The sequence below is a fragment of the Chanos chanos genome, chromosome 9 (assembly GCF_902362185.1).
Source record: "Chanos chanos chromosome 9, fChaCha1.1, whole genome shotgun sequence".
In the NCBI taxonomy this organism is placed as follows: domain Eukaryota; kingdom Metazoa; phylum Chordata; class Actinopteri; order Gonorynchiformes; family Chanidae; genus Chanos; species Chanos chanos.
In genome coordinates, this window is record NC_044503.1 from 3,268,708 (window position 1) to 3,288,707 (window position 20,000).

At 44.4% G+C, this 20,000-nt stretch overlaps 2 protein-coding genes across 4 annotated transcripts in view; both read left to right on the forward strand.

The window, feature by feature from the left end:
- ap3d1 (adaptor related protein complex 3 subunit delta 1) overlaps positions 1 to 12,949 on the forward strand; it is a 28,249-nt gene extending 15,300 nt beyond the window's left edge. Inside the window, exons 18-33 of one of the 3 annotated variants that reach the window (XM_030784384.1) lie at positions 139 to 210; positions 953 to 1,028; positions 1,429 to 1,625; positions 2,158 to 2,231; positions 3,846 to 4,008; positions 4,356 to 4,496; positions 6,217 to 6,270; positions 7,772 to 7,879; positions 8,096 to 8,251; positions 8,731 to 8,778; positions 10,115 to 10,304; positions 10,510 to 10,598; positions 10,934 to 11,019; positions 11,338 to 11,459; positions 12,465 to 12,544; positions 12,839 to 12,949. In XM_030784384.1, coding sequence (XP_030640244.1) covers positions 139 to 210; positions 953 to 1,028; positions 1,429 to 1,625; positions 2,158 to 2,231; positions 3,846 to 4,008; positions 4,356 to 4,496; positions 6,217 to 6,270; positions 7,772 to 7,879; positions 8,096 to 8,251; positions 8,731 to 8,778; positions 10,115 to 10,304; positions 10,510 to 10,598; positions 10,934 to 11,019; positions 11,338 to 11,459; positions 12,465 to 12,544; positions 12,839 to 12,934 — 1,752 coding nt within the window. In that variant the 3' untranslated portion in view covers positions 12,935 to 12,949. The remainder of the gene's footprint in view (positions 1 to 138; positions 211 to 952; positions 1,029 to 1,428; positions 1,626 to 2,157; positions 2,232 to 3,845; positions 4,009 to 4,355; positions 4,497 to 6,216; positions 6,271 to 7,771; positions 7,880 to 8,095; positions 8,252 to 8,730; positions 8,779 to 10,114; positions 10,305 to 10,509; positions 10,599 to 10,933; positions 11,020 to 11,337; positions 11,460 to 12,464; positions 12,545 to 12,838) is intronic. The other 2 variants (XM_030784387.1, XM_030784385.1) reach the window with 2 other exon arrangements.
- A 3,746-nt stretch (positions 12,950 to 16,695) lies between these two features.
- Positions 16,696 to 20,000, forward strand: part of cdc34a (cell division cycle 34 homolog (S. cerevisiae) a) — a 15,609-nt gene continuing 12,304 nt past the window's right edge. Inside the window, exon 1 of the mRNA XM_030784473.1 lies at positions 16,696 to 17,449. Coding sequence (XP_030640333.1) covers positions 17,267 to 17,449 — 183 coding nt within the window. The 5' untranslated portion in view covers positions 16,696 to 17,266. The remainder of the gene's footprint in view (positions 17,450 to 20,000) is intronic.

Sequence of the window (20,000 nt, forward strand, 5' to 3'; positions counted from 1 at the left end):
AATCTTTTTTTGAGTTGACTCTCCCCAGTTGTGCTAAAATATGTATTCTCCTTACACACACACACTGATTCCCTGTCTGTCACCCATACTGTCTGGGTAACGTGCTGTGTTTGTTTGTTTGTTGTTAATCCTTGACAGCGGAGGGAGGCGCGTAAACAAGAGCAGGCGAATAATCCATTTTACATCAAGTCCTCTCCATCCTCTCAGAAGGTACACAGCCCTTACACACTCATACAACTCCTGCACACACCTCACGCACTCACACTCATACTGCCCCTAAGCACCTCACACTCCCACACTCATACTACCCCTACACACCTCTCACACTCATACAACTCCTGCACACACACTCACACTCATACTGCCCTTACACACCTCACACTCTCACACTCATACTGCCCCTACACACACTCTCACACTCATACTGCCCCTACACACACTCTCAAACTCATACTGCCCCTACACACCTCACACTCTCACACTCATACAACCCCTACACACCTCACACTCACACTCTCACACTCACACTGCCCCTAAACACCTCACACTCACACTCTCACACTCACACTGCCCCTAAACACCTCACACTCACACTCTCACACTCACACTGCCCCTAAACACCTCACACCTCTCACACTCATACTGCCCCTACACACCTCTCACACTCATACAGCCCCTAAACACCTCACACACTCACACTCATACTGCCCCTAAACACCTCACACACTCATACTGCCACACTCTGATGTTTTGTTCTGTTCTGAGATATCTAATGTTGGGTTCTTAAGTGACAGCCATATATTCCTTTCAAAAGGTATGAATATAGTTCATTTAAATGTATAGATATTTTTTAAACCTTTGCTGTGTTTGTTTTTGGTGATCAGAGTTTAAAATATATGTGTGTGTTTGTGTGTGCGTGCGCGCGCCCACATGTTTTTGTGTGTGTGTTAAGGTATATCAGGATGCACCAGGTGTAGAGCACATTCCAGTAGTGCAAATCGACCTCAGCGTGCCTCTCAAAGTACCAGGTAACAGTCTCTCTCTCTCTGTGTCTCTCTCTCTCTCTGTGTCTCTCTCTCTCTCTCTCTCTGTGTCTCTCTCTCTCTCTCTCTCTGTGTCGGTCTCTCTCTCTCTCTCTGTCTCTGTCTCTGTCTCTCTCTCTCTCACTCACTCATTCACTCACTCTCTCTCTCTCTCTCTCTCTCTCTCTCTCTCTCTCTCTCTGTCTCTGTGTCTTGCTCTTTTACTCTTTCTTCTTGAAAAGTCTCTCTCTCTCTGTCGGTCTGCTGGTTCATATCTCTCACACACAGATGCACACTGTGACTGTGCAGCAGGGTTTTGATCCTTGGCTTGAAAGGGGAGTCTCTGCCCTCATTTCTTCATTCACTTCTCTCTCTCTCTCTCTCTCTCTCTCTCCCTCTGCGGCAGGAATGCCCATGTCTGACCAGTATGTGAAGCTGGAGGAGGAGCGGAGGCAGAAGGAGAGGGCGGAGAAGAAGAAGAAGGAGAAGAAGAAGAAGAGGGAGAAGCGTGGGCGGGGAAAGAAAGGAGACTCGGGTCCGGAGAGCGAGGAGGACATCACTCCGGCCCACCAGGTGGACATCGTTACGGAGGAAATGCCAGAGGTACGGCCCGCACCCCCCTGCGACGGCGTCACAACGGTCAATCACACGTCACACAGAGCGACACATCACTGGACGACTTGCGCGCGGCTGTGGGAGCGGTGTGAATTTGAGGAGAAATAATTATTCGGTTTTAATTGTTTTTTGGGGTTTTTTTTTTAACGAAACAGACTGTTTGTGTGCTGCAGTGAATCCAGTGAAGAGTTGGTTAGTTGGGTGTTTCTGATCCTGGAGTCCTTTTTCACAGTTTAGGTCTCTCTCTGTTCCTAACGCAGCTGGTTTAAGAAATTAAGGGTGTGATCATCAGCCCATGAGCTGGATCAGGTGTGTTAGAGCAGGTAGAGAAGAATCAGGTGTGTTAGGAACACAGAGAGCGATCTAACACACGCACACACACACACACACACACACAGACCTGTGGGCGTCCGGGAGCATGGTTTGTTCACCGAAACTGGAAACGCTCTGATTGGTCGGGTATGGGAAATGGGTTGGGTGATGTTTGACTCTTGTCGGTCGTGTTTGTTATTTTTCCCAGAATGCCTTACCCAGTGATGATGACGACAAAGATCCCAACGACCCCCACAAAGCTCTGGACATTGATTTGGACAAGTATGTTCCTCTCTTCTTTCTTCTCCTCTCCTTCCCCTCTCTCTCTCTCTCTCTCTCTCTCTCTCTCTCTCTCTCTCTCTCTCTCTCTCGCTTCTCCCCTGTGTCAGTCTGTTTAAATATTGAATGTGCAAAGTCATATAGCTTTTCGTTCTACAATCTCCGCTTGGTGGAGTCAGGGCACTTTCTGCCCCCCCCATTCCGTTTCTGCAGACTCCGCCTCTCACAGCACTGTGCTCTGTACTTCTCTCCCTCTCTTTCATGCACACCCCCCCTCTCTGTCCAATCACCACAGTCTGCTCGCTGGATCAGCCAATAGGTGAGTACCTGCAGGGTCACATGACCAGGATGGACAACCAGTCACCTCTCCCCTCTTACTCCCAGACACGGACTTAGCTGGATAGCAGCGCTATCTCTCATAGATGTGTGTGTGTGTGTGTGTGTGTGTGTGTGTGCTTTTACTTCGCCTTTGCACAGTAGCACTTCCCTTCTGATCTTCCTTAACAGCCAGATCATTAACGTTTGCTTTTGGTTTCAAGGCTGTGAACTCTTTTAACCTTTTCTGGCCCACTGGGATCTCCAATTAATTGATTAAAAACAGAAAGAAAGAAAGAAAGAAAGAAAGAAAGAAAAAGAGATGCGATATCTGGAGAGGGGGAACTAATTAAAAAAAAAAAAAATAAGACAGCACCCCCCAAAACACCCAACCTGCCATATTTGGTACATTCTAGAATGTTTTTCAGGCCTTACCTTGTAACCATGAGCAGAAAGTGAATTTGTTTTGACGGAAAGACGGCTCTGCTCTGCTGTCTGAGAAGGGTTCAAAGAGGGAATGTTCTAGAGGAATGCTGACGTGCATGGCAGGCCCGACCCTGTACGGCGGTCTGGTCTGTGGGACCTCACCGGTTAACCCCTTAAACATCTCGCCTTTTAACGACCCCCTCAACGAGGTCACTCAGGGGTCCCGCCCATCTCTTCTCCTCTCATACGGGCCCTGGTCCAAGCAACATGTGTTAAACATCCAATTATAAACCAAGAATTACAACGATCACGCACAGACACTCATTTACAGCCGTGTTTAAGTCGGTGTGGACATTCGACTTGGGTCAAAATGGCTTTTTTTTTCCCCCCCTTTTTTTTTTTTTTTTCGTTTGCTCAGAAGTGTTTGAATGACTGGCTCTCTGTTAGAGAGGTTCCGCGTGTCCTCTTTACCTTGTGTCCTCCTCTATTAAAAGTGACTAAAATAATTCTAACAGAATGACTGAATGTGTTGAAACTGAACCAAACAGACGCATTGCATGAATGCCCCGCAGAGATTTTTTTTTTTTTTTTACGCGAGGTCACAAGGAAAGGGAGCACAGAAGTGAACTGGAACAGGCCCACTCATTCAAATAGAGCTTATATCTCTCCCCAGTTCCCTGCCCCCTCAGTGAAAAACTAAAACAGCTGGAGTTTAGACCGTGAGCGCTCTGTTCCGCCCAGAGCTCCGTTTAGCTCGCCGCTGAGTTTCCCTCCTCAGAGAAACGCAGTCGGAGGGCGCGGGTTTTTCCTTCTGGAATCTTCTCTAGCCGCGTTTAAGGATGGAGTCAAACGCGGTTGTCCTCGTCTCCTCCGCAGGCCGCTGATGGACAGCGAGAAGCTTCCGGTCCGGACGCACCGCCCCGAGGTTCTGAAGAGTCCGGCGGAGGACGGAGACGGAGAGCCCGCCCAGGCCGAGCCCAAGAAGAGGAGCAGCAAGGAGAAGAAAGAAAAGAAGAAAGATAAAGACAAGGACAGGAAGGTGTGTGTGTGTGTGTGTGTGTGTGTGTGTGTTTTCTTCTCAAAAGCCGTCCCTGCGTTTGTAGCAAAACTTTGTGTGCTGTAGATAGCAGAATCGTATCAGTGGAATTTTATCGATACTGAACTCAATGAGAAGGCAACATTGCTCCCAAACACTCAAAATACAGACATTTCTCCGGATATGTTACATTTAATATAATTCTAGATGATGTCATGTTTATCCAGACCTTTGTCTGGCTGTGTTTAGTTGAATGAAATTCACTCTGTGGTTATAGACGGGAGATTCCTGTTGTCAGATGTGACCATTGTACACATGTCAAGCGTGTCTATATGGTTGTGTTTTTGTAGAAGAGCAAAGAGGAGAAAAAGAAGAAGAAACACAAACGCGACGCAGAGCCGGAGGAGCCAGTGGAGGAGCAGATGGAGGAGCCTGTCCAATCAGAGGCGAGTGCTGAGGTGGCAGCTCCGCCCACCTCCACACCCACAGAGGTATGACATCACAGTGGGAGGAGCTTTATAGGTGTTTTTTTTTTTTTTTTTTTTCTCGGTTCATCCCCAGTTTGAGAAATAACACAATTTAAGAGCCAGAGCCTTGGGAATCACTGACAGGTTTACTGTAGAGCGAATTTTACACGTGTCGAGTTCAGGTGACTTGGATTTGAAAGCCAGTAGGAGTTTACCCTGTGATGTGCTGAAGAGCACCGTCATGGCTCATTAATGCACAGGCAGAAAAAAGATTTACTTTCTATATACTACAATTTATTAAAAAAAAAAGCAAACAAAAAACCCCCCCTTATTTTCATTTCTTCTTCTTTGCTGCTTGGACGACGGAGAGACAGAACTGATACCTCTGACGTACTGTCATTTATAAACAGACACAAACATACACACATATAATGCCCCTAAACCTCATCTTTCATTCTGAATGGTGTCGTTTCTTGGCTGGTTATACTGAAATATTTTGTGGTGGAGCAGAGCTCCGGTGGGTTTTTTTGCTGCATTGTGTTATCTCCTGCTGTTCCTTCCTGCCTCAACCTTCAGCAAAGTCACTGTTGTCTATAGACATTCATCTTCAGATAATACCCCCGAGATCTCCAGATAATACCCTGGAAAGAAACGCTGCTGTCTTTTCTGAAGGTTTTCCCTTTTTTTTTAATGTTTTATTTAACAGTTCCATCTGTCATTTTACAAGCAGGTCCCAAATAACTCTCTGTTTACATGTTGAAGCAAACATCTGCCAATTGTCCATTTTTCCGCCGTGCAGCAGACTTTTCATATTTGGGGAAACAAAGGCATAGTATACAAGGCCAAAGACATGTAATCTCCAAACCACCCACTGCTCCTAAAGAAACCCTAAAGAAACCAGGACAGAACTGGCCAAAGCCAGCGGAATATGACAAACGTCTTAGTTGGGTTGTTTTTATGTAAGAGAAGGGGGAGGTGAGGTGAGGTGAGGTGAGGGGGGGGGGGTAAATTGGGGAGCATCTCCTTTACCCTAGCAGTGCAAAAGGCCTGTAAACGGGCTCCTGGCCTGTGTAGGGACGACAGAATCACAGATGTTGTTGGACGTTTTATACGTTGAGTATGTGCAGCTTTGCTCCGTTGACGTCTGGGCTCATTTTGACAGCAACCTCCTTGTAATTAACTCAATTTTTTAAATATTTTTAATTAACTGCAATTTTTTTTTCTTTATATTTCTCAGTAGAGCAAAATTTCCAGTGCTGCTTGTGGTTGTTAAAGCCTAAACAACATTGACATTTTGACCATTTATATTTTCATATCAGTGAAAGTTGAATAGGTGAGAATAGCATTACATCTTCTCTAAACGACCAATAAGAAAAGAGGCTGCTTTGTCCCGCCCCTTCTGAGATCCAATAAGAACAGAATAGCAGCTAATGACCCAGAAAATCAGTAGTAGCTTTGACTGCATTTAAGAGCACTACAGAAAACCGGTGTTTCATGTGGGGAAAAACACAAGAAAGTAGAAATACACTAAAAAACTAAAAACCTGGTCCTGACAAATGAAGGTTTAATAGTCATAATGTGCCCATATGTCAAAAGAGGGTGATTTTTTTAAAAAAAAAATTCCCGGTTTAAATGTGTGGTTATTGTATGAATGAGGGAGGTATGATCTAATCTAATCTGCTGCATCGCGGCACTAATCTGACAGGCCCGTGTGTCTAATGCTCCCCTGCCTGTCCACCCTCAGGCTTCAGACCTGGACTTCTGGCTGTCAAATGCTCCAGTCCTCTCAGCCAATCAGGTCCGCTTCCTCTCCCTCTCATCCAATCTCTGCTGACCGTCTCTGTTTCTCTGTTGGTTTGTTTTTCTAACCTTTTGGTTTTCTCATTTTGTCTTTCCATTCTTTCTTACTCCCTCACTCTCTGGCTCTCCAATCGTAATGCTCATCACTCACTCCTTTTTTCCTCCTCTGTTTCACAGGTCAGAGCTGTTTTTGTTTTTCTGTATTCATTCCTGCACTGTTCTGTGTGTGTGTCTGCGCGTGGCGTGTGTGTGAGAGAGAGAGGGAAATTGTTTTTCTTCGGTTACTGTTTTAATGTGAAAGGTCATTGGAACTTCACTCACTGGAATTTCACTTGCAGTTCCTGTTGCTCCAGTCAGACAGACTGTGTGTGTGTGTGTGTGTGTCTGCCTGTCTGTCTGTCTATGTGAGGACTTTCAGAAATTGTATAAGTAAGCACATTTTTGAAACACTGGCATTCTGCTGGTCCATTGTCAAAAACAACACAGAAAATGCCAAAAATGTGTCTCCTGACATCATTCAGCTTCTGCCTTTTTTTTCCCCCCTGAGGTTTTACCTGCCAACAACGGCTCATGTACTGAGTTTGCCAGTAACAGCTCATTCGCTCAGTCTGCCAATAGCGGCTCATGTACTGAGTTTGCCAATAACGGCTCATTCACTCAGTCTGCCAGTAATGGTGTCCAAAATGGCATACAAGTGTACTGCATACTGGCCCAGTATACGCTGTGTACTGCACACTACTCCTCACCCTAGTATACAGTATAGTATGCAAGTATGAGAACTGTCATATGGTGTACTACACAGTCACATGACTGCCGCTGTCCGCCATGTTTTTTGACATTTTTGGAGAGATGGAAATCACCGCATTGCATCATGGGATGCGGTACCCAACGAAGTTGTATATTCTCTGGTTGTATATTGCAAATTTTCACCGGAGTAGTGCATCATCTAGGTAACTGTCGCGTACTGCAAAATTTTTATTTTTCATGTACTGTATACCTCTTCTTTTTGGTTAAGATCAGTACACGAGTAGCATGTAGCGTACCATAACAGAGACAGCTTCAGTCTGCCAGTAACAGCTCATTTCAGAGACAGCTTCAGTCTGCCAGTAACAGCTCATTTCAGAGACAGCTTCAGTCTGCCAGTAACAGCTCATTTCAGAGGCAGCTTCAGTCTGCCAGTAACAGCTCATTTCAGAGGCAGCTTCAGTCTGCCAGTAACAGCTCATTTCAGAGGCAGCTTCAGTCTGCCAGTAACAGCTCATTTACTGAGTCTGTTAGACAGACCAACAGGAGCACAGCAGCATGGCATGGCCCTCTCTGTGTGTCCTGCGTTTTCACCCTCACATGCTCTGTGTGTGTGTGTGTGTGTGTGTGTACGATGTTCATTTCCACTGTGTGTGTGTGTGAGAGTATATGTGAAACTCTTGGAGCACTGGTCTGTGTGTGTGTGTGTGTGTGTGTGTGTGTGTGTTACTGACACTGTGTGTGTGTGTTTTTAGGAGGTGGAACCAACTCCCCCAGAGACGACCTCCACCCCGGAGACGACCTCAGCAGCTGCACCAGAGTCCGAACCAGAGGAACCCAAAGACACAGAACCAGAGGAGACGGTCAGTCAGAACCAGGGGAAACGATACCAGCTCTTGGTTCCCCCGTCACTTAGTTTTACCATGAAAAGCACAGCTGAAATTCTGGCTGTGCAATCTCTATTTTTCCCTTAAATCTTGTTATTTTCATATTTTCAGTGGAGAACAACTACCTCTAAATTCAAAACTAGAGCTGACTTTTTGTTTGGTTTTTTTTTTTTCCTCTGCGTTTTCTTACAGAAGTCCTCCAAACACAAGAAGAAGAAACAGAAGAAGGAGAAGGAGGACAAGGAAAAGAAGAAGAAGAAACGACACCATCATCATCACCACCACAGCGATGGAGCCGGGGACGAGTCCGTACAGAACGGCACCGTCGAGGAGGAGGAGCCTCTCCCTGTGAGTGGTCATGTGACCAACACTGGCCAATAGTGTGCATGTAAATGGCAACCATGCAAAGCCATTGCCTTTTAGCTTGGTTTACAATCTCTCTCCCAAAATCAGGCAACAGGACAAGTGAGAGATCTTTAACTCATTCTCACAGCTGTTTGTGATTGGCCCGATGTCTGAAGCGTCTCTCGTTTGATTGGCTGTCAGGATCTGTCACTGACACTGAGCCTGTACATTCCAGATTCGCACCATCAAACAGATTCGTGCTGTGAACTGTCTTTTAAAAAATGGAACAACGTGTCTGACTGTTTGACAGCTCGTGTCTTTGGCAGTGATTAGAGAAGTTTTTTCAGAACATTGGCCGGAGGGCAAATATAGAATGACTGGATGTCAACTGCACAGATAGGAGCTGGGTTTTTTTTTTTTTTTTTTCCTCTCCTGAGACATGGAACAGTGTAGAACTAACCATCTTCTTAATCTCGTTCCAGCCCATGTCTAACTACTGTCTGCTGGCAGAGAACTCCTACATTAAGATGGTAAGTGTGTACAGAAGACAGGTTCGAACGAGTGAGTGAGTGAGTGAGTGAGTGACAGTGTGGGAGAGCTGACAGTCTTGGCCCACACAGAGCACGCTCAGCTTGAAAAACAGACCGCGAGGACCTCGTCTTCTCTGAGTCACAGCGTTTACGTGGCCGTCGGTGTTCCGTTTAAAGACGGTCGTTGTTGTCTTCAGCGCTGAGTCGTGTCACCGTTTGTGTGTTGGGTCGTTTGCCTGGCCCTGTTGAATCACTTACGCCCATGTCTCCATGTGTCTTCGTTTCCTCCTCTCTCTCCCTGTTTGTAGATGAAGGAGGATGCAGATCAGGTAACGAGGGTGTCAGTTTGAGTGTGCGTGGATGGGTTTAAGGTGTTTTTGTTTTTTGTTTGTTTGTTTGTTTGTTTGTTTTCTCTGATCTGCAGTGAAGTTGTGTGTTTGAAAGAAACGCCCCCCCCTGGCTTTTTTTAAGCGTTTGATAAGATGTAAAGGGAAGTTCTCCACCCCTCCGCAGTTTCACATGTACGTCATTTGAATGCATACTCAAAACCAGACTGTGGTTGGTTGGTTCGTTGCTCGATTGGTTTGTTTGTTTGTTTTTTTCTTTCCTCCACACACAAACACTGAACCAGGGCTCAACCTGTCTCTCTCAGGGTCATCTGTTTTGGTGGCTACCCACTAAACATCAGTGCTCAAGTCTACACTTTAAACTCTGTTTTCTGTCAGACCGATGAGAACAATGTCTCACTGTTCCCGCTCTTGGATGCCCTGCCGGCCGCCCCGTGTGTTTTCTCTCCCTGCACTCGACACGCCTGATCCTGAACCCTGGATGGGTGAAATCAGGGTTTGGGTTAGGGAACAGGGAGAGATGTAAAATGGGCAGGACCGTGGACCTCCAAGAGCAGGAAAACACTGGAGAAGACATGTTACGATGACAGTTTAGCTTTAATGTATCCAAAACACCGCATACAACATTCCACACCAAAAACCTGAACAGAAAACAGCGTAGTAAGTGTATCTGTGTGTGTGTGTGTGTGTGCGCGCGTGCGTGCGTGAGTATATATATGAGTGGTGTGTCTGTGTATGAGTGATGTGTGTAAGGAGGGGGCTAACCCCACTGACTGTGTGTGTGTACCTGTACAGGTGTGTGACATCCAGGGGAACCTGCAGTATGGTGTGTGTGTGTGTGTACCTGTACAGGTGTGTGACATCCAGGGGAGCCTGCAGTATGGTGTGTGTGTGTGCATGTATAAGTGTATGTATGAGTGATGTGTGTTAGGAGGGGGCTAACCCCACTGACTAACTGTGTGTGTGTGTGTGTGTGTGTACCTGTACAGGTGTGCGACATCCAGGGGAACCTGCAGGATGGCAGTCAGGTGGTGGTGTCCGTCATCTTCGAGAACAAAAGTGACTGCTTCCTCAAATCCATGGAGTTCAACGTGCTGGATTCTCTCAACTCCAAACTGCAGCGGCCAGAGGGGGCGGGGCCACACGACGGCCTCACCGTCCCCTTCCAGCTGCCCCCTGGTGAGCACACGAATTAACACCCCCCCCCCCAAAGAGAGAAACTCACTCCGAACATATCACTTACTATAGTCTTTCTCTTGGGTTATTGTTGTCTAAGCCACGGGGACATTGTTTATGTATGTCCGTTTGGAATGTTGGGTGCCAGGCAGTGAAATTTGAGTGACGTTGAGGGATAAGAGTGAATTTCGTTTGTTTTATGTTTCAGGAGTGTCGAACGAAGCACGTTTCGTCTTTTCTGTTCAGAGCATCGTAATGCCACAGAAACTGAAGGGAACGCTCACCTTCATCGTCAAGGTGAGACCACACACGCACACGCACACACACGCACAGAGTGCAGTCAGTTTTCTTAGCTCGGGTAACTTGTGAGTCATGTCCTAATGAAAGACACGATGAGTCACGCCACCTGCCAGAACTGACTCACACCTCCTGTTGTTTCAATTACAAATTACAATTTTGTTTATTTAGCAGATGCTGAACCAGAAAATGTTGTTCATCTTCGAGTGAAACACAACTTACAATATGTCCGCGACACGGGTTCAACCTTCCCATGAAAAGGCGACAGTGAAAACTGATTTTTGTTCGGTTTGTTTCGTTTTATGAAGTGATGATTTCTTTTGCTGTTTAAACAGTCTGAGGACTCCTCCACTCACGAAAAACTGGACTTCAAGCTACACTTCACCTGCACGTCCTACCTGATCACCACGCCTTGCTACAGGTGTGTGTGTGTGTTCACCTCACCTCCGCCCTCCTCCTGCCACACACATCCAAAACTGAACAAGCCGACTCACACACCTGACCTCAGTTATACACAACAACAGCACTAACAATTCACGTTTTAACTATAGCAGGATTTCCATATTAAAATGATTAGACGCGTATGTTTGTCGTTCTGTGTTTAGCGTTTTATAAAGCGCTGAGGAAAGGCACTTTGTGACGGAGGCAGCGCGATGTGTTTTGAGTGTGTGTTTTTGTGAGGTGGTACGGACGGAAGTTGACGGGGTTTTTGTGTCGGGTTGTTCTGTGTCTCGTTCAGTGATGCGTACGCCAAGCTGCTTGAGTCTGGGGACTTGAAGGCGAGCTCTTTGAAACTGGAGGGAGTCAACATGCCTTTCCATCACCTGCTGGCCCGAATCTGCTTCCACCATCACTTCTCCGGTACGCAACCGATCCTCAGGGGACCCAGAATGCACAGAGAGAGAGAGAGAGAGAGAAATGAGAGAGAGGGAGAGAGAGAAATGAGAGAGAGAGAGAGAGAGAGAGAAATGAGAGAGAGAGAGAGAGAGAGAGAAATGAGAGAGAGAGAGAAATGAGAGAGAGAGAGAAATGAGAGAAAGAGAGAGAGAGAGAAATGAGAGAGAGAGAGAGAGAAAGAGAGAGGGAGAAATGAGAGAGAGAAATGAGAGAGAAATGAGAGAGAGAGTGAGAGAGAAATGAGAGAGAGAAATAAGAGAGCGAGAGAGAGAAATGAGAGAGAGGGAGAGAGAAATGAGAGAGAGAGAGAGATGAGTGAGAGAGAGAGATGAGTGAGAGAGAGAGATGAGTGAGAGAGAGATGAGTGAGAGAAATAAGAGAGAGAGAGAGAGAAATGAGAGAGAGAGAGAAATGAGAGAGAGATGAGTGAGATAGAAATGAGAGAGAGAGAGAGAGAAATGAGAGAGAGACATAAGAGAGAGAGAGAGAGAGACATGAGAGAGAGAGAGAGAAATGAGAGAGAAATGAGAGAGGCTGATTTGAGATGTCAGGGCCTTACATTTCCCTCAGCCTGCTCAGGAAAAGCTGTCTGAAAAGACACTTGCGTTCATTCGTCTCTCTTACTTACAAATGAAGGGTTTTCTAAAGCGTGCTTCCAAACAAATCTCTCCGATTTTTTTTTCTGCTTTTTCTGTTTGCGTCTTTTATGCATTTAACCTCAGCAGTCAGGGGATATTTATATAATCCATGAACCAATATTTGTCCTAGTTCTGTGTAGACTTTGGAACAAGCTGTGGAGTTAGCTGTGCTTTGGGGATTTTTTTAAAAAATTTTTATCTAAACACACAGTCAGTGGATTTCCGATGCTAGCCGGTTGACTGTGAACTTCTTAAAATGCGTGGAGCAGGTTCATGAATATGTCTGTTTGTTTCTTCTTTATTTTTTTTTTTGGTCCCTCTTCCCTCCCAGTTGTGGAGCGAATCGATTCCTGTGCCTCCATGTACAGCAGGTCAATCCAAGGGCATCACGTCTGTCTGCTGGTGAAAACTGTGAGTGTATTCCTTTATTCAGTCGTTTCTCTGGGTATTTATTTTCGTTTAGACGCCTCACACAATGGCAAACCAGTAACTAATCAGACAAAATGAAACCCCAAACAGAAGTGCAGGACTCGGACAGTTCTCGAGTTTTTGTTTCAAGTCAAAAGCACTAAATTCCTTGGATTTACTTAAATAAAACACAGTTTCATGTAATAGAGAAATGAATGACTGGTTTCTCTCTCTCTCTCTCTCTCTCTCTCTCTCTCTCTGTCTCTCTCTCTCTCTCTCTCTCTCTCTCTCTCTCAGTCGGGTGAGACGGTGTCCATCGATGCTAAATGTGATGAGCCGTCCCTGCTGGGGAACGTACTGGAGGAAATCAAACAGACTTTCTCACGGTGCTGATGGACCCACCTCAACCCCCCCCCACCCACATCCCCCACCCACCCTCGTCTGTCCTCCTTCTCTCTCTCTCTCTCTTTCTCTCTTCGCTGAAACACACTGTCACAATCATATCACGAACACAGACGCTGATGGACCCACCTCAAACCTTTATTTATTTTTCTCTTCTCTCATCTCTCGTTCTTTCGTCCATCTTTTCCAATCATCCCCTTCCGCTCGCGCTCTCTCTCTCTCTCTCTCTGTGGCTGGATTAGGATCACAGATTTGCTCTCTATTGCAAATGATCATTCATTCCTTGTGAGCCCCCCCCCCGGCGCTACTTCCTTAACTTTCCTTAGCTTTTCTTCCATCAGCATGTTGAATGCTTCAGCTAGCCCCCCCCCCCTCTCTCTCTCTTTCTTTCTCTTTTTCTCTCTCTCCTATTGTCTTAATGGTCCGTGACATTCATCTAACAAACTGGATTATTTTTTGACGTTGTTATTGTTGACGTTGTTGTTGTTTGACTTGTGTTGTTTTTTTTTTTTTTAATTGTTTTGAGTTGTTATGTTTATTGCTGTTTTGTTGATTTTTTTTTTTTTTTTTTTTTTTTCCCCTCACTGATAATCCTGTTCGCGCCTTTCCCCTGTCTCACCATTAAAAATCAGTGTGTGTGTGTGTCCCCTCCCAGTCCTTCAATGTGTGTGCACATGTGTGTGTGTATGTGTGGATCCAGCCCCCCCCCCCCCCAAAATCAAGATTTCCCAAATCTCAGCCTGCACTTGACACCCCACACACTCCAGAATGACGCCTCTCTCTCTAACGCCTGTAGGTCTGCTGCTCTAAGTCCTCTCTTAACTCACAGCGTTTCCAGCTGGAATTGCACAGGTTTACTCTGAGACTAGGTCAAAACCGAAAACTGGCTTAGACTTTTTACTCTTCTCTATGCTGTCGGGATAGTCGTTTTAAAGAAAAAAAAAAGGAAAAGAAAAGAACACACAGAAGTGGTTCAGGTAATGGGCCATCTTTATGATGTTATTTTTTTCTTTTTTGGTCCTCGCTCTGTCCTGGGTAAAATGAAAGCTGACAACACAGAGTTCTTTATGACTACGAATCCCTTTTTTTTTTGTAACGGTTGACAGTTCGCGCCTGGACTAATTTACGGCACACTAATAGACCAGGACAGTGCGGGTTCAGACCAATTAACTATGTAACTGATGGAATTGTTAACGACTTTGAATGTCAGTCAAGGTCGTTACGTCAGCGCTCTGTCTCTTGATTATCTTCGGGTAAAAATAGCTCTGCTAACTACATCTAACTAGGGAACCAGAGCACTAAAATCATTTTTTCAGCGGGCGCACGCATGCAACAGGCTCCGTACATCGAGTTATGAAATATCTCCACTGGATGAATAGTTATACCCCCCCCCCCCCCATGGTGTTATGTCAAATGGATTGTACGTTTCTCCTCCTTCTCTCTTGACAATGCTAACAGATTGTGTCAACTGAGCAACGCAGTTCTCTTGTACTCGATCTGTTCTCAACCTATTACGTCATACATGCAAACGTACGTATGTCATACATCTTGTATGTAAACGTACGCCAGGGTAATATCATTCTGCGTGTCGGGTCCTTGAGCCGCTAACATGTACATTTATAGGCGGTTTTCTCGACTCAGATTAAGCCTAGTTACTGAATTTTACTGTTTACCGATGTAGTCCATTGCGGATCTCCTTTAGTCAAGTAGCAGTAAACAAATGCTCAGAGTATCAGTGCTGATCTAGGATCAGTTTACGCCTTTCATAGTCTCAAGGCTGCAATTACAGGATCTGATCCTAGATGAGCATTATTACCGTCACGTAGGCTTAACCTGTATCTGGAGAACCGATATGGAAAATCAATGTTATTGTGGTGGTGGGTTGTTGTTTTTTTCGGATGCCTTTTTCTTTCCACACTACTTACACGCGCAGACTTAGGCACTCGATGTATAAAAACTGATACTTCAAATGTTGTTTTCCTTCCTGGTCCAGCACGCTGTAGCAGCAATCAGTCACGACTTTAAACGGATGTATTAGTTTTAAGACGATGTAGTAATTGTATGTTCATAAAACCCAAGGCATCACTGGACTTGTATTTAAAATGTTTTTTTTTTTTCAAGTGAAGTGAAAGTGGGCTCTTAAAAAAGAGAGTGGCTTTAAGCCCCGGTTGCATATATTAAGAGGTAATAAACGCATTTTCCCTGGGAGAGAACGTTGGACCGACGAAGACTCAGACCACACGAATCAGAAAGAAGCAACTGCAATTAGAAACTATAACTAACAAGTAATACTTTCGGTGCAGCGCGTTTGTTTGAGGTTTATATCTTGCATGATTAGGAATGTAAACTTTGGTTTCCTTTTTGACTAATACAGGAACACCTGCATACAGTCTCTTTCCTAGCATTCCTTCATTTCTCTCTCGCTCTCTCTTTTTTTTTTTAAATGAAGTAGAACATCATCTTCACCTCGCAACCCTTTTTGATGGTATAATAATGTATTTTTATCTGTTATAAGTACATACAATTGAGGAAAAAAAGATGTCTGAGAATGTTTTTTAAGTAAAGTTTTGCATTAAATTATTCTGTGTCATGGGGGGGAGTATTTACGTGTTTGAAAATTTTGAGGGGGGGGGGAGAGAGAGAGAGAGAGAGAGGGTGGGTCCAAAAGCTGTTTCGATGCAGTTGAAAGAAATGCAGCCCACACTGTCTTAAGTTTTCTTCTGGTACATTGTAGTGCGGATCTTGCTGGATTTGGCTTGTATACGGAATATAAATATATATTCTCACTGCTCTTTGTCCGAAGGCTGTCTTGACTCCTTCGTAATGTACTTTCCAACTGTATGATGTAATATAATAATGTTTTAAGATGAATAAATAATGATGAAAAGATGATGATGATGATGAATAATTTGCTGTCAACATTCCCTTTAAATGACAGAGAAGGTGTACACAGCCGTAATATGGAAACCTGAGCTGCTGTAGTCTTTTGTGTCGAGATGATGTACCAATAAACTTCCCATATATGAGTAAAATTTATCCTCCGAAATTTTGTAAAGCGTCTTTTTCCCCCCCAAAAAAGGCGGACATGAATGCATTAGGACAATGTAATGTCTAATATCTGTCACTTTGATCAAGCCTCCGTTCTCTGTAAATGTTGAAGGGTTTTTTTTTTTATTAAGTTGGACTAGACAAAGTCTTGTGTTTAGTGGTAGCCATTCTCAAAAATCCGCAGCATTGCTCTGCCTGAGAAAATGTAATTCCTCTTGAACTGGTACCCAGATTATTTTTGTTCACCTCGTGCGACACTCCGAGAACATGGAGTATCTGTACTGAGGATGTAGCCAGTGTATTAGGTTGTAGGCCAATATGACCTCAATGAAAACAGTAGGTTACTGTCGACCTAACAGTTCCTGCTGTTATCGCAATCAGTCCCAATTCCACGAAAATCAGATATATATACACCATACTTTTTGATATAACGCTTTCGCAGTCATTGATCAGGAATCTTTCTCTCTCGTTATAGTAACGCAAAATATACACAAACTCCTAATTTAAGACGTCGGTTCTCATAAACTGGTACCGTTCCCAGCTCTCCCAAAACTAATCAGCTCGGTTATTTTCGTTATTCAGTGATGGGAGGGACTTGAACATGATTGGCAGTAAGTATACTTAAGAGTCAGACGTGTCCTCTAAAACGGTGGCCCGAATTGTCAACACATTTTCATCTCAGTGAAAGGTCAGGGAAAACTTGAACTGAAAACGCGAGCAGTCGATCTCCTGAAATCCGAGCAAAAAGCCCATTACAGTGAACTGTTTTACTGTAGTTCCCAGCACGTACTGTATTGTCATTGGCCGACGGGTGTTGTTGCAGGGGCATATTCAGAGCTTACACACGCTACTCACTTGCTGAAGAAAGACGGGGGAAGCATATTTCTTTTCATGTCTTGGATTATTTTTTTGTTTTAAGTTTGTTAAACACGTACCAAAACACACCTGGAAGTCGTTTACCGCGATCACGGCTACTTGAATTGGATTCTTTGCGAACACGATTAGTAAAATACCATTTAGACGTAACATACACCAACAACAATATTCTCAAGAGAGGGGCTTTCAGTGCAGGCTAGCAAAGCTAACCAGTTAGCTTCATGATTGTGAGTTGTCAAGTGACACGGACTCGGGTTTGTTCGGTCACATTGGAACAGAACTGAACAAACGCAATAAACGACCCGATTTGCTCGTAACTGCGTTAGTTTTGGAGGAAAAGAGAGGACAAAATACTTGGTTTGGTTTAAACTTGTTTTTCTTCTAAAGGAAAAACGGAATATGGCTCAACATGGACATCATGTTGCGAGTTCACAGAAAGCCCTTATGCTTGAGATGAGAAGTCTTCAAGAAGAGCCAGTTGAAGGCTTCAAAATAACTTTAGTTGACGAGTCGGACTTGTACAACTGGGAAGTAGCGATATTTGGACCTCCAAATACCCTTTACGAAGGTGGCTATTTTAAGGTGAGTTGTTATTGGGCTCAAACGGAAATAACCGTCTCGATTTATTTAATTATTATGTTGTTATATTTGTCACCAGCAACTCCAAGTTAGTCCATTGATATGTTGCGAATAAGATTTCCGTAACACTGGCTTGGAACTGCTTCGTTTAAAAAATCGATTCTGAACGTTGAGCTTTTGGATGAATAAAAAAGGGGCAACTCTTTTGTCTTGTCACCATTGTATGTGGCGTTGTTCCATGTCAAGTCAGCTGTTTTGAGTCTAATTACAGCAGAGTGAGTCCATCCGTCCTATCCCAGTCGCCCACGAAATAGAATATACGTTTCCCATTATCAAATATCACTTTTCAGTTGCACACTTGCTATCCCATACCAATACCCAACGGCTGATGACACAATACGACGTTATCGTTAATTGTCTTCTACCGTCACTCCAATGGTGTAACATCACCTCGTTAGCATGAACTTTGCCTGTTTCGTCCATACGGTTTGTTTACTACTCATTTAATGCTAAAAATTAGCTGTGTGGTTTTAACTAAAGAGAAGGTTACGTAAGTCTGTTTGGTTTTGTCCTCACGTAAAAGGAAGACAGGCATTGTGAGTATTGATCCTTCAACAATGGGTAAACAAGGTGTCCACAACTTTACCTCTTCGAATTTACACATCTCGACCACCTTGACGCAAATGTCACTTTTTATATTTACGTTTTACATTAATTTGTCATATGTGCATCATGTCCACATTGTTCGTGCATTAACCATCGTTATTTAGCGAGGAATCTGTATTGTTTGGATTGTACGTAGAGCAGCGTGGCTGAAAAGGGGGGTTGTCAGTTAATTGGTTGCAACCAAATCTTTAGCTCAGTGACCCCATCGTAATGTCTCATCACATTTCCTTTAAAGTCAGACAGATATTTCTTCTTCTTTTTTCTTTTTTTTTTTGCCCAAACCCAGTCCCAGTATAACCTGACCTTCTCAAGACACACATTCGCGCTTACACTAACACCAAAAACAACTTATGGGTTCGATAGTATTTTAAAGGGGTAGTCACCAACTATTTCAAGGGATATTTCGCCCATTTCTCATGTCGTAGGTGTTTAAAGCTTTTCACTGATAATTAGATACTCCATATATGTCTAGTCACCGCTATTAACATTAATACTTTTACACACGGGGAAACGTGATTTTATTTTCCGCCGCTGTTTTGTGTGTATTTATATGGGGGTATTGTATGAGATTTCTTTGTTAGGCCCAAAATACGCAGTTTATCTGTGAAATTCTTGCCCGCTCCGTGTCACGTTCACATGGTTCACACGGTCCCCACCATCTACGCGCTGGAAGACTTGGGCGGGCGGATAACTAAAACATGTTTATCCGCACAGATTAAACGATAATTAGACGAGATTAAATCATTATATTGATCAAACCGCGCTGTTTTCAGTTGGCGAAACTTTATCAGATTATTCAGAATTTCGGTGACGAGACTTGACGTGCCTCTTGCTTTGAGCTCAAAAACCACAGTTGAGACAGGAAACATTGGGGAACCTCGTCTTCCTTTCTGCAACACGTTTCCACAAGTCTCAACACTTCCTCCATTCATTCGTCTTTATGAAGAAACCAGTATTTATACACTCAGATAAACAGCGTAAGCAGCTGAACTTACTCCATTTAGGAATGAAATCATTACGGGGGGGGGGGAACAAAACAACAGCTACCATGTAGATAGACAGACCGACTGAGAGTTCAGCATGTTATGCTGTAGTCATCAGAAAAGGACCTAGTTCATTACATTAACATGAGAGAGATCAGTGGAAGCTGGTGTAGATGTCTGTAATCAGCTAATAGAGAAGCACGTTGTTTAGGAGCTGCTGCTTCTATTGTGCTTCCAAGATCACAGCGACTGGTGGAGGGGGCCTTTCTAACTGTCCTCAGAGTAAAAGAACTCTTTTCTCTCTCACTCTTTTTCTCTTACTTTTCTCTCTTGTCTTACTCTTTTTTTTTTTTTTGTCAAGCTTAAAACTTAACATTCTAAGGGTTCCAAAGTAAAGGTTCCAGAATTTTCTCCGTCTATGACATCACTGTCCGCCTAACTCGCATCATTCTCCAGAACAGCTAAAGGTACTGAAACTCCTTCTCTGATGTCACAGGGTTCTCCTCCTCCGCCTTCACCTCCCTCCTCTTTCTCCCCCTCATTGTTCTGCGAGGCAGTGCGTGTTTGCGAGGCCCTGTGGCAGGTGATGTGAGCTGGGCGGGTCCACATAGGCCCTGCTCTGTCAGGGGGAGTCAGGTTTCGCTTGCGGCGTTACTGGGCTCACAGAGAAATGGGAGCTGGAGTTGGGGGAGGCAGAGAGAGAGAGAGAGTCAACCTCCACAGGTTCTGTGCCAGTCACGTGGATCTGATTACGACCCTTTGCTGATTCAGGGTTTTTATGCGAAAGTTAACACTTACAACATTTGGTGCTTTTTAAAGAACATCAGAGACATGGAAAAGGGGTGTGTGTGTGTGTGTGTGTTTGGGGGGGGGGGGGGAGATAGAGTTTTTTTTTTTTTCCCCCC